An 11,838-nucleotide genomic window follows, 5' to 3' on the forward strand; every position below is an offset into this window, starting at 1 on the left:
GAGCCCTTCTCGTCTTCTTTGTCGTCACCAATTCCATATTTTGCGGAGGATCGAGAACATGTGACTCAATTGGAATGGGTCGTATGATTTAGAGGCATTGGTCCAGTGTAGTCCTGATCTTGATCCAAGAAACTGCACTGAATGCTTGAGACTTGCTGTAGAAGATTTCTTTGAGTGTTGCAGCCATGCTCGTTTGGCTCAGATCATCTTTCCTAAATGTCTTGTCATGTATAACATCTCCGCTTTGCAACCGAATCTTGGCGTTATAAATGGTTAGTAACTTAGTATACAAATTCTTTTATGAAATACACTATGCGTATACATGGCCTCTCCCTCTGCTATGGGTATTATTTGATATGGAATAAGCAACTTAAACCCAAATATTAATATTTTTGGCTTATTTTATGTTTGCAGGAAACAAAATATATGTGAGAATTTTCATTACAGCCATGGCAACTTGGGTGTTAGCACTTCTTGGTCTATGATTAAACGCTCAAGATTATCAAATGAAAAACGCTCAGGAATAAGGCACAGATTAAACGCTCCCCTTAGTTTGAGCTCAATCTATTTGCGTGCGTAGCAAGTATTTCAGGAAGCACTGTTTTTGGATATGGCTTTTCAAAACCATTGTTGCTCAAGTCTAGGGCTTACCATTGCCATTTATCTGGAAATGCTAAAGATGTGACCAAAGCGTAATTTATGTAAGCACTTTTTTTACTGCTGTAAATGCTACAATGAATGTCGATGTTCATAGAAACAGAGGAGAGACGCTCTAACAAGTTCCTACTAAATTAACATGTAATCCAACCTTCAAAACACTTGTCTTTGTTCTTTACAATTCTAAAGCAATCAATAATACATTTTTGAGAGGGTTAACTCTCCTTGGAAATGGTTGGTTTCTCCATGAACTTGGAGACTACCATACCAATAGCAAAGAAGAGAGGCCAGACTGATACTTTGATGGGACCGTCTCGTCCTCTTTCAGTAAAGCTACAATTGATCGTTGACACTATTAACTGACCAGCAACACAGAAAAATAAGATAGCATCTGTGGAACTACCAAAGATTCTGTTGTAGCCACGTGATGGATAGTAGAACCAAGGCATAGGCCACTTGAATCGGAAACGAGCTTTATGGGCTCGGATTTTGTAAGTGAAGTCAAGGGTGGATAGGATAAGAGAGAGAACTGACATCAGTAAGGAGACTTTTGAGAAATAAGGCTTGCGAGTTGAAGAGAGCTGGTCTGCACCCGCTGATGCAATCTCCAGGAGCAAATTGATGACGACTAGGAAGGCCATTCCATTGGAATACCCGGTTTTCGCCCACATTGTAGCATTTAGTTTGTCTGAGACATCTCTAACAATCTTTTCAATCATCTTCGATTCGTTGTCCCTGACAAGTGAGAAAGAAAAATGAAGGTGTGTATCAAAAGATAATGGCTGTTAATTATTGGCCAAAAATCTCAAAACTTCAAAACATTTATATTTGGTCCAGTCGGAAGGGTTTATACCCAGTCGGAAGGATTGTATTGATTAAGGGTTTAGCGTATTTACGATCTGGTGTTTGATACCTTTGGAATGGATAATGGATCAGGATGCGAACATAGTTACCATATTAAGTTTTTTGAATTTCTATTTCAAATCAATTGATTGTAAATGGACATTATATATTATTTATGTATGAACCTTATTTTACTATAATACGGACAACTGATATTTGTAAAAATAATAAGGAACATAAATCAAAATTATAATACGATGGTTAATCTCTTTCCTTAAAGAAATAAAGAAGAATTGTAAAGTCAAAATGGTTAATCTCTTTCCTTAAATCTTTAAACGCTCCATAGTACGATGGTTTTATAGTGCTCAGATTCTCATGTTACAGCACAAATCTTCTGATATACGTTGTGATATACTTTCAGACTCAAAAAATAAAATAAAACATAACTATTCAGCATGGGAGAATATTTTGTTGTTTCAAGTTGAAGTAATCAAGTTCGTTTGTGTTTTACAATATGGAGACGTGTGTTATATATGCTTCTCCAAAGCAATAATAACAAAAACGTTATGACATTGATTGTCGTAATCAATTTGAATTCATGAACATGAAAGTCAAAAAACATTTTCTGACATTAATGAAAAATATATGTGATTCTTTTGATTTATAAAGCAATCATTCAAATTGATTTAAATTTGGTCTATTATATTAAACAATATTAAGATAGACCAAAATTTAAACACGTTCCCAATTTTGGTTGGGTATATATTTTCACTACTATACCATAGTATATATATATTCATAAGGTTTTATAACATTTTTATTAATTCTCCATATATAAACAAAAAGACTCTCACCTCATATTTTTATGTGACACATATTAATTTTTAAACGGAAATTCGGCCAAAAAAAACCTCAACTTTACACGAATTGCCAAAACAAACATGAACTTTGGGACTGGCCAAAAAAACACCAAACTTTCATTGACTTTAGAATTAATTAACAATGTTTTCGCTGACTTGCCAATTTAGCACGCCGTCAACAAATTTAACAGAAATATTTGACGTCATTTATTGTTGACGTTAAGTGAAACGACGTCGTTTTCAAATGAGATGAAACGACGTCGTTTTACACGATTTGAAATTAAAAATATGTAAACCCCTGGATTCGAACCCAGGTTGGTTGGTTAAATGAGAAGGTATTTTACCACTGGACTACTGGCACTTTCAATGTACTTACTAACATGTTTATTTTTATTTGGTACATATTAAATATAAAAAATTCTCTAAAAATTTAATAAGATCTTTAAAATTCCAAAAAATTAAAAAATAAAGAAGATTTTTATAAAATTAATTTAGAAATTAAAATTAAAAAAAAAGATTTTATTTTTCTTTTTAAAAAATAAAAACTCTTCCAAAATTTTCTAAAAACTTAAAAAGATCTTTAAAATTCCAAAAAATTGAAAAAATAAAGAAATTTTTTATAAAATTAATTTTGAAATTAAAATAGAAAATAAAATTTTATTTTTTCTTTTCAAAAAAATAAAAAATCTTCCAAAATTTTCAATTTTTTTTAATACATTTGCTAAAAGTTGAAATTAATTATACACACATAAAAAGTTGATAATTCTAACTTTAATTTTTTGCATTTTATTATAATTTTTAAAAATTTGGATTTTTTTTTAAAAAATGAAAATTTTGTATTTTTTTTATTTTTTAAAGAAAAACAAATATTAAATTTTAATTCAAAATTAATTTTATGAAATTTTTGGAAGATTTTTTTATTTTTTTTAAAGGAAAATATTTTTTTATTTTTTTTAAAGAAAAATAAAATTTTATTTTCAATTTTAATTTCAAAATTTATGTTATAAAAAATTTCTTTAATTTTTTCAATTTTTTGGAATTTAAAGTTCGTTTTAATTTTTTAGAAAGAAAAATAAAATCTTATTTTTAATTTTAATTTCTAAATTAATTTTATAAAAATCTTCTTTATTTTTTAATTTTTTGGAATTTTAAAGATCTTATTAAATTTTTAGAGAATTTTTTATATTTAATATGTACCAAATAAAAGTAAACATGTTAGTAAGTACATTGAAAGTGCCAGTAGTCCAGTGGTAAAATACCTTCCCATTTGACCAACCAACCTGGGTTCGAATCCAGGGGTTTACATATTTTTAATTTCAAATCGTGTAAAACGACGTCGTTTCATCTCATTTGAAAACGATGTCGTTTTACTTAACGTCAACAATAAACGACGTCAAATATTTCTGTTAAATTTGTTGACGGCGTGCTAAATTGGCAAATCAGCGAAAACATTGTTAATTAATTCTAAAGTCAATGAAAGTTTGGTGTTTTTTTGGCCAGCCCCAAAGTTCATGTTTGTTTTGGCAATTCGTGTAAAATTGAGGTTTTTTTTGGCCGAATTCTCATTTTTAAACATAGTCAAATACTTAAGTTTACAAGTTTTTCAAGTTATTGACTTTGGACCAGGCTCGGCTCTTGACCAGTGCATTTGCACCGGATCCAAAAAAAATTGACAAAACTTTAGCTTGTATTTGAGGCCTTTTTCAAAAAAAATAGCGCCTTTGTTTCTATTTTTTTTTAAATTATAAGTTATGAAAATATTTATTGCACATGACCTACAGAAAAGTTGAGACGGACATATGCTTTGGACCAACATTTTTTATTCAAAAGAACTTTGTTTTTAACATATAAATACACTATTTTATAGTGTTTTCGTTCGGAAACTTATCGAAAATTAGTTTAAAACCATTTCGTCAAAAACGAGTTCGAACAATTTAAAGTTTCATTGATTACCCGTTGTGGATACTTATCCTAATAAAACAGAAATGATTTTGTAGATTCATTAATAAACTTTTCCAAATCGGATTTAAGAAATAACCAAAAGAACGAAGCAAGAGAGAACACAAACCAGTTACGGGAGTCTTCCCCGGCAATGTTGCCCACATCAGTCAAAGCTTGACTCCACATTCGCCTCTCCTCCTCTGTTTTACCAGCACATGTTTGCACGAAAATATTACCAAAATCACCGGTCTGGTTCCGAACATGAGAAGGATCAACTCGGTAGAAGATGGTCATCACTATATGCCCCATAGTTTCTCTGCACCTCAAGATCTCTACTAGTTCGTTTAAACACCAGCTAGAAGAAGCATATTTCTGCGACAGCACCACGATGGAGATCCTTGATTCCCTAATCCTTTGTACGAGAGAAGGTAGGACGGGTTCGCCTCTCACGAGATCTTGATTGGTGAACACTGTAATCCCATTTTCGTTTAACTGCCTGCATAAATGGCTCAGAAAAGTCTGGCGCAAGCCTTGTCCGTAGAAACTAGCAAAAAGGTTGTATTTCAAAGAAGAAGAAGCCATGATGAAGAGATACTCAAAGATGAGACCATTTATGATCGACAGAACCGCGTTCACTATTCACTTGTTGTTGATTACTCTCACTGCTGTGAAAGACCGAAGAAGGTTCTTGGCATTTTCAGTCCTGTAATTTAGCATCTACCGAAAGTAACTTATTCTCTTTTTCAAAAGTCATTAAAGCTTACGTGGACAGCATTAAGTTAACACATGGTGTTTCGTTAAAAGTAGGTTTACATAGAAATAGAAGACATCATCATATCATTTGACCAAAAAAAAAAAAGAAAAGACATCATATCATATGCTTTTTAGTTACACAATTAGCTACTAAACACCGACAGCTCAGATTCATCTCAAATCTTCCTCCACCCCTCCTTGGAGTCTTCACCGCCTTCTGTTGAGTGGTTTCATTGAAGTTGATGTGCTAATCGTCGGTCTTTTAGCACCTGAGGCCAATCAAGAAGAAGAAGGTTAGATTGACAAACTAAAGAAGACATCATATGCATAGTTTACACAAAAGATCATAGGATGTAACTATGCAAAGTGCAAACGATTTGGTTTTTAGGATACAAGTCAAAGAGAGCTTTATGTAATAGAGACATTACTTGTTAAGGCCTTAGAGGAGGAGCTAGTGGCAATTGACAGACGAGAAGGTCTTGTTTGGCCTGGTGGTTTCAAGGTCTGCTTCGGTATCTTCGATGGAATACTAGTTCTGCTTTTAAAACACCAAAACAAAACAAAACAAAGAATCTGTTCATACTAGCATTCACATTGTTCTGTTAAAGCGTGATAGTAGAGGATACTAACTTGTCTTTGGGCACGGTTTTCACTGTTTTCGCTGATTTCTCAGGTTTCTCAGGGGCCAAGTGTGTTTCAGGTTCTTCCGTTATTTCAAGAGGCTTCACGGTTTCAGGGAATAGAGTCAACTCCACTGCACTGCTTATGGAGCCATCAGTTTCTGTTCCCATCGAAAGGCAGCTATCGGAGATATCACTCAATCTATCCTCAGAATCTGCATCCCCAAGGCCTATGAGTTCAATATCATCTTCAATGTCAATTTCTTTTGACCCACCAGCAAACTTAGATAGCTGGTGAAGATCCTTTCTAAGTTTGAGTTCGTCTGATGAACGCGGTGAGCCAGAATCAGAATGCTTGCTACTATATTCTGAGCAGTTGTCAACATCTGATGTTGATCTTCCATATAAACCAGAGGGCTTTCCTCGTAGACCATTTTGTGATGGTCCTATAGAATGTCTTCTAGGTGATGAAGGCCCCAACAATCTTAGATTGCTTAAACCACGTTTCGGCACCGTTGCATTGTTTTCTTTTAGCTTCTGAACATTTTGAAGCTCTTCATCTTTCTTGGCAATTACATCCTTCAAGCTTGATACCTGTCATATATACATATATACCTTCTGTTATATTTACAGTCAATGGGCAAAGAAAAAAGTATTGACAAGGAAAATAAGCACCTGTTCCATGAGTTTTCTAACATCTCGTCCCTCTTTATTACTTTTAGCTGCACCTAATTCCACACCAGAAACTCTTTCGGCGAACTTCAAAGTGCTAACGGTCTCAGCATAAGAGTCTCCATCAGGATTGACTTGAACAAACATAAGAGTCTTCGCCTGTCCTCCTACAAAATAGTTAAGACAGAGAGTTAAGTGTACCAACAACATCAAAAACGGATATATAAATGCAATACGTGTAGCCAAAATCTTAAACGTTTACTTTAACTAGGGTTAAGAAAGTACCCAAAGAACTTTGAAGGACTTGCGTCAATTTACTGTTTCTGTACGGCACATGGGGGTTCTTATGCGCTAGAGCAAATATGACATCTCCAAGGGCTGACAGTGATTTATTTATATGCTGAGCCTCCTTGAGCCTGTCTCCAGTTACCTCAGATCGATCAACCCTCTCACTTCCAGCAAGATCGACCAAGTGCAAACTACCACGCAACACAGAATCGGTTTCCACGTCGACACCACGTACATGAACGGAAAGAACGCTGTAGAGAATGGGCAACAGTGTCTTTGCTTTAATAATCCTTGTGAAACTATGCTTACATAATACCAGAAGATAGACAAGTTGAGGGAAAATGTTTACAAACCAGTGTGATCTACTACTCCTTTCATTGAGAGCTGTGGCACCAACGGTTCTGTTCATGAGCCCAATATTCATCAGCTCAAGCACATCTTCAGTTGATCTCACGGAATGCATGCTTGCATCTGGGACAGCTAGCCCATTTGGTAAGGCAGTATTCCAAACCCCTAACGTACGCAAGTTAAGGAAATTTTATATCGAACTCAACATATGCAAACATATACATAAATATCTATGTATACATGAATGTACATATTCTAAGTAAAATCTAGCCATAATATTAGCCTAGAGAGCCATAATATTAGCCTAGAGAAGGATATCTTCGATTGGAACCACCATCAGAAAGTATGTCACGAACTTGCTCATTGTATATCTCAACCATTTGAACACCAACTTCATACACAACGGTGTTTTGTCTAATCTGAGTTAATTGAAACAAGTCATTCAGAGCTCTGTAATTGACACCCCAGTCCTCTTTTGAAGTGATGCTTGGCCCACTCTGAGTCATCAAAATGGAAATATGTGAGTTAGAGAGTAATAAAGCTTGGCTGAAACATAAAAAGAGCAAAATCAAGCAAGGTGTTCACCATTGTATAAGTTTTTCCAGAGCCCGTCTGACCATACGCAAATATACACACATTATAACCATCAAGGATAGATCGAATTAATGGTCGAGTATCTAAGAAAACCTCCTCTGTATATAAAAAAGAAACAGATTCAGGAGATATATGTGTACATAAAGTCCTTAACAAGCTAATCTATATACATAAGAGGAAAGATGTTCAAACCTTGCGTTGATGCTTGACCGAAAACTTTATTGAACTTAAACAATCGATGGGTGTCTTTCCCTTGCTTAAACGGATTTGCAACCACCAATTCACCGTTCTCACCAATGTACTCTATAGAAGTTTGTTTACTGTTTTGCCCTGGAAGGAATGGTCGTATCCGGCAATAGACTCTGATATTTCCTGGAAAACAAATGCAAGAGAAGAACAAAGTCATATCTTGAATGGTCGAATGCAAACAAAGTACATTGACCCAAAGTGTTTTACCTTTCAATTCCTGCACTTCATTGTACAGTCTTCGGTTTTCTTCAAGGACCACATGGTAATTTTTTGCTGCATCAGCCACTCCTTTGAGCTTTAAACCTAGGAAAAGGATATTATAAATATGAAGCCATATACTCCAGTATAGAAAAATGACCAAGTAACCATACACAATTGGTGAGAGAAATGAATCTTACCATAGTAATTCAGGTCCTCAAAGTATTTCTTCTGCGTCCTTAAGACTTCTTGCTTTATAGACACTGAAGTAGCATTCAGAGCCTGCAAATTTCACAAAAAACTAAGTCATTTAAAGAAACTACAAAGGTATTTATTGTTTAGAATACTATATTTTAGAGCCAAACCTGCAGAGCCCCAAACTGGTTGTCTATGAAGCTTTGGTAGGTGCACTCTTTTTTCTCCCATTTTTGAGATTTAGATAGGTACAACTTCTCGAGTTCTTTGACCTTCCTAGTTGATTGGGCGACTTGTAACTCTGCATCCTTTAATTTACTCTCCAACTCAACTTTACTATTTTGTGCTTGTGCTTCTAACTCCAAGCACTGGTTTGCATGCGTCTCTTTCACCACCTTGAGTTCTTGCTTCAGCTTACGAATCTCAGCATCACTGAGCTCTTTTTCCTTTTTCAGACGCACCACATCTTTTTCTTCCGACCTTTCTCTTTCTTCTATTCTGTTTTTTTCAAGCTAAAGAACACAACAAACCCATATATTGAGAATACTCGAGCTGAAATTTAATACACAAGCGGAATGAAAATCTATGCATACACAATGACTTATGATACGATATCAATATCTAGGATTGGGCTTAAACGTCACTTTCCACAATGTTCCAGATGCAAGAATAAAGGTTAAGTATGTATTAAGGAGACGATACATATTGAATCAATAACATACCTTTGTACGCTCCATACAGTTCGTAACAATCTACAACAAAGAAAATAATAGAAAGACCAATCAATAAGCGAAACAGATATAAACTGAAACCAGAGACAATAGTACCTCGTTTTCCTGAGTTGCCCCAGCTGCCAAGGTTTCTAAGACCTTTATTCTTGACCTGTATTTATCTTCACGTACCCTGAAGAGTATATTTTGCTGCACATTTCATAAACATGTTTCATTACTTGGTCAGAAGGATTATTTTTATACTGGCAATACAAAGGAGAAAAGTATTATGTAATCTTACATTTTTCAGGTTATCAGCTTGATTTGAGATCCTCTGTTCTATCACTTGCACAAGTGCGCTCAGGAGTGATGCCATAGCCTGAACAACACACCGGAAACGGGAGAAACATGTGGAGCATAAGAAGAAATGTTCCAAGGACTAAGGAATCAAATTTTAGGCAAACCAAATTAAAAGTATCAAGAGAAGGAAGGCATCAGTAGCTCAATCTTTGTCTTACGTGAGACACATGTCCATTCATCTTCTTGACGCTCTCATCTAGAAGCTTATCCAGCATGTCAAACAGTGTCCGAGTAGGAGCATTCTACAAAGACAAAGGAAACACCATTTGAATCAGATAAAAGCTTAACGGTTGGACACAGTCTAACTAAAAATAAGTTAGAATAATTTACTCGTAAACTGTTAGATTTCAGTAATTCTGAAATTTTAGCATCCGATACATCAATCTCAAATCCTTCCTTCGACTGGAATCCATCAGTAAAGTTGCGGTCATCTCCTCTTGAATCCGAATGGTCTTCTGGCAAGCTCCACCTCCTCCTTGCACATAGTGAGTTTTTATCATTACCACCATCGGAGAAACTTGCTTTAAGCGCCTTAAGGGACTGAAAAACTGGCACCATATCCCCCTGCATTTTTACTTTTTATTAGGAGGCATAACTCCATAAAGATACACGAGAGACTGCAGAGAGAAGAAAATATATGGCGGCAAAACTCATGCAATCTTATCAAGAATAGCAAAATCAGACAATAGCCATGATGAGAACAGTGTTGCAGCCGGATGATGTCAGAAAAAAGGCTTGTTTTAACTTTTAACAAAAATTAAATACCCTGAATTGGTTCGATTTTTTAAAAGCCAAGGTGGGTAAACTCACAATCTCTTTACCTATGTAATGATATAATACTATATAAACCAACCACATTTCCCTATTTTAGAAATCAAAAATTTCTACAGAAACGAAAAGTTATATCCATAGAAGATAACAAACCTGTTCTATGTCTGAAACCTCGAACCTGGGCAGGGCCATTTCATCCATAGCAGTCAGAAACCGCTCAATTTTTACATAAGCAGGCTCAAAGCTGCCTCCCTATAGAATAGCCAGAGAGTGTGAGTTTAGCAGCAAATGAGAAAGAGAGAAAAAAACACAGAAGCTTAGCACCAAAAAGATATATAAGCTAAATGGTGAACAAAATTAAAATTCATAAGTACCATTTTCATTGAACCAGGACTAAGCTGATTCAAAAGGTTACACAAGACAGTTCCATCCCTCAAGCATGCTCTCACTTCGTCCTCTGAAGCTTCCGATGGTAAATTCAAATAAGGAAGTGTCTGATTTAACCATTCCACCAAATTCTGATGACCTGAGAGCAAAGTTAAGAAGAAATAGACAAGAAGGGTGAGAAGAGAAGCCATCGTCCATTTATGTTTACACCTACACCTACAATGAGCTTAAAGATTCATTTCTACCATGACCCTATTGGAATATGACAAGCCCTACCAAGCCAGAGAAATCGACTCATCCAAGATTATTATATTAAACTTGGCCATTTTTCTTCTAATCACTTGAATAATCCTGTCATACTCAAGTTCTGAGAGATAATTGAGTAGATGACGTTACCTTTCTTAGTATCATCGAAGCTTGAACGAGTTTCTGAGCCGTCGAAACTGAGAAAACTAGTAGCATCGGAGGGAGCATAGATACCACTCATATTGGCGTCTTGTTCGAGATTAATGTTCATTCCAACTCAGAGAGTTCCCATGATTGTAGTAGAGAGGAGGCCTTAAAGCAACAAAGAAAGTTTGTCAACAACATCAACTTACTAATTCGTGGTAAATATAGAAAAAAAAGGGGCTTGCTTCATCAATCTAACCTTCTAACATAATCTCTCACAACCTAAACCCTCCTATGATACAGCTAAGACCTAACAGGTTTAAAGCTTTCAAATTCACATAAGACTACTTCTCCTATGTGAGGGCTAAAAAAACCGTTTAAGATTATAAGCAATGATGAAGTTTCTCCCTCGTATTTTTATTTTGGTAATCAAAAAGGTGGTTTCACTTCTTTGACGGGAACTCAATCATTGTAAATTGTCCCTCAAATTGAGCTCAGGCAGCCGTAATTACAGCCGCAACCCTTTTACCACCGGACCAACTAGACGTTGGTTCTTTCCAGTATTTTAACCACAATGCCGACCAAATCAATTACGCAGATCCAGTCAATTACGCATTTGCACCTTTGTAACAGAGACGTAGCCAGGGAAAAAATAAAAAGAAAGGGTAAGTACCTGAGAAGATAATAGATAAACCTCTCGAGGGGTCGAAGCAATGCAAAAAATGGCGACTGGTCCTGAAGGAAATGCTCAGATGTCACGGCGAGCAACGGAGAAGGATGTTTGAATCCCCTCGCCGGATGAGAAATTCGAAATTTCCAGTCGCACGATTTTGCTCACTCTTTTCCTCCTTTCTTTTCTCTCTTCTTTTTTTAGATTCCGACAAAAAACAAATCCTAATTACGGTTCCAACTTCGAAAATAGAGAAAAAAAATGTTTTTTTTTTCCTGTTTCTTTTTTCAAAAATAATAATGGATTACAGTATTTATTTATGTTTGATTTTG

The 11,838-nt window shown here is 35.3% G+C and overlaps 2 protein-coding genes across 3 annotated transcripts; both read right to left on the bottom strand.

Moving 5' to 3' along the window:
• Positions 1–799: 799 nt before the first annotated feature.
• LOC103838266 (kinesin-like protein KIN-14J) lies at positions 800–11,759 on the bottom strand. Of its 2 annotated transcripts, none has more exons than XM_009114685.3 (22): positions 11,510–11,759; positions 10,843–11,004; positions 10,434–10,585; positions 10,213–10,311; positions 9,619–9,852; positions 9,447–9,530; positions 9,230–9,307; positions 9,046–9,138; positions 8,941–8,970; positions 8,389–8,730; positions 8,224–8,305; positions 8,033–8,128; positions 7,769–7,948; positions 7,568–7,674; positions 7,301–7,479; positions 6,988–7,152; positions 6,632–6,885; positions 6,350–6,513; positions 5,685–6,268; positions 5,483–5,592; positions 4,429–5,323; positions 800–1,392 (listed from the first exon to the last, which is right to left on the bottom strand). In XM_009114685.3, the coding sequence occupies exons 2-21, from the start codon at positions 10,961–10,963 to the stop codon at positions 5,262–5,264; spliced, it is 3,216 nt and encodes a 1,071-aa protein (XP_009112933.2). In that variant the 5' UTR covers positions 10,964–11,004; positions 11,510–11,759; the 3' UTR covers positions 800–1,392; positions 4,429–5,261. The 2 variants fall into 2 exon arrangements, with proteins under 2 accessions (XP_009112933.2, XP_009112934.2); XM_009114686.3 differs by having other exon boundaries at positions 5,483–5,589; positions 11,510–11,758.
• LOC103838262 (disease resistance protein RML1A) lies at positions 873–4,883 on the bottom strand. The gene is made up of 2 exons (XM_009114684.3): positions 4,429–4,883; positions 873–1,392 (listed from the first exon to the last, which is right to left on the bottom strand). Exons 1-2 carry the CDS (start codon positions 4,881–4,883, stop codon positions 873–875), a joined length of 975 nt encoding a protein of 324 aa, XP_009112932.1.
• Positions 11,760–11,838: the final 79 nt, after the last annotated feature.

This window comes from Brassica rapa, chromosome A09 (assembly GCF_000309985.2).
Source record: "Brassica rapa cultivar Chiifu-401-42 chromosome A09, CAAS_Brap_v3.01, whole genome shotgun sequence".
NCBI lineage: Eukaryota > Viridiplantae > Streptophyta > Magnoliopsida > Brassicales > Brassicaceae > Brassica > Brassica rapa.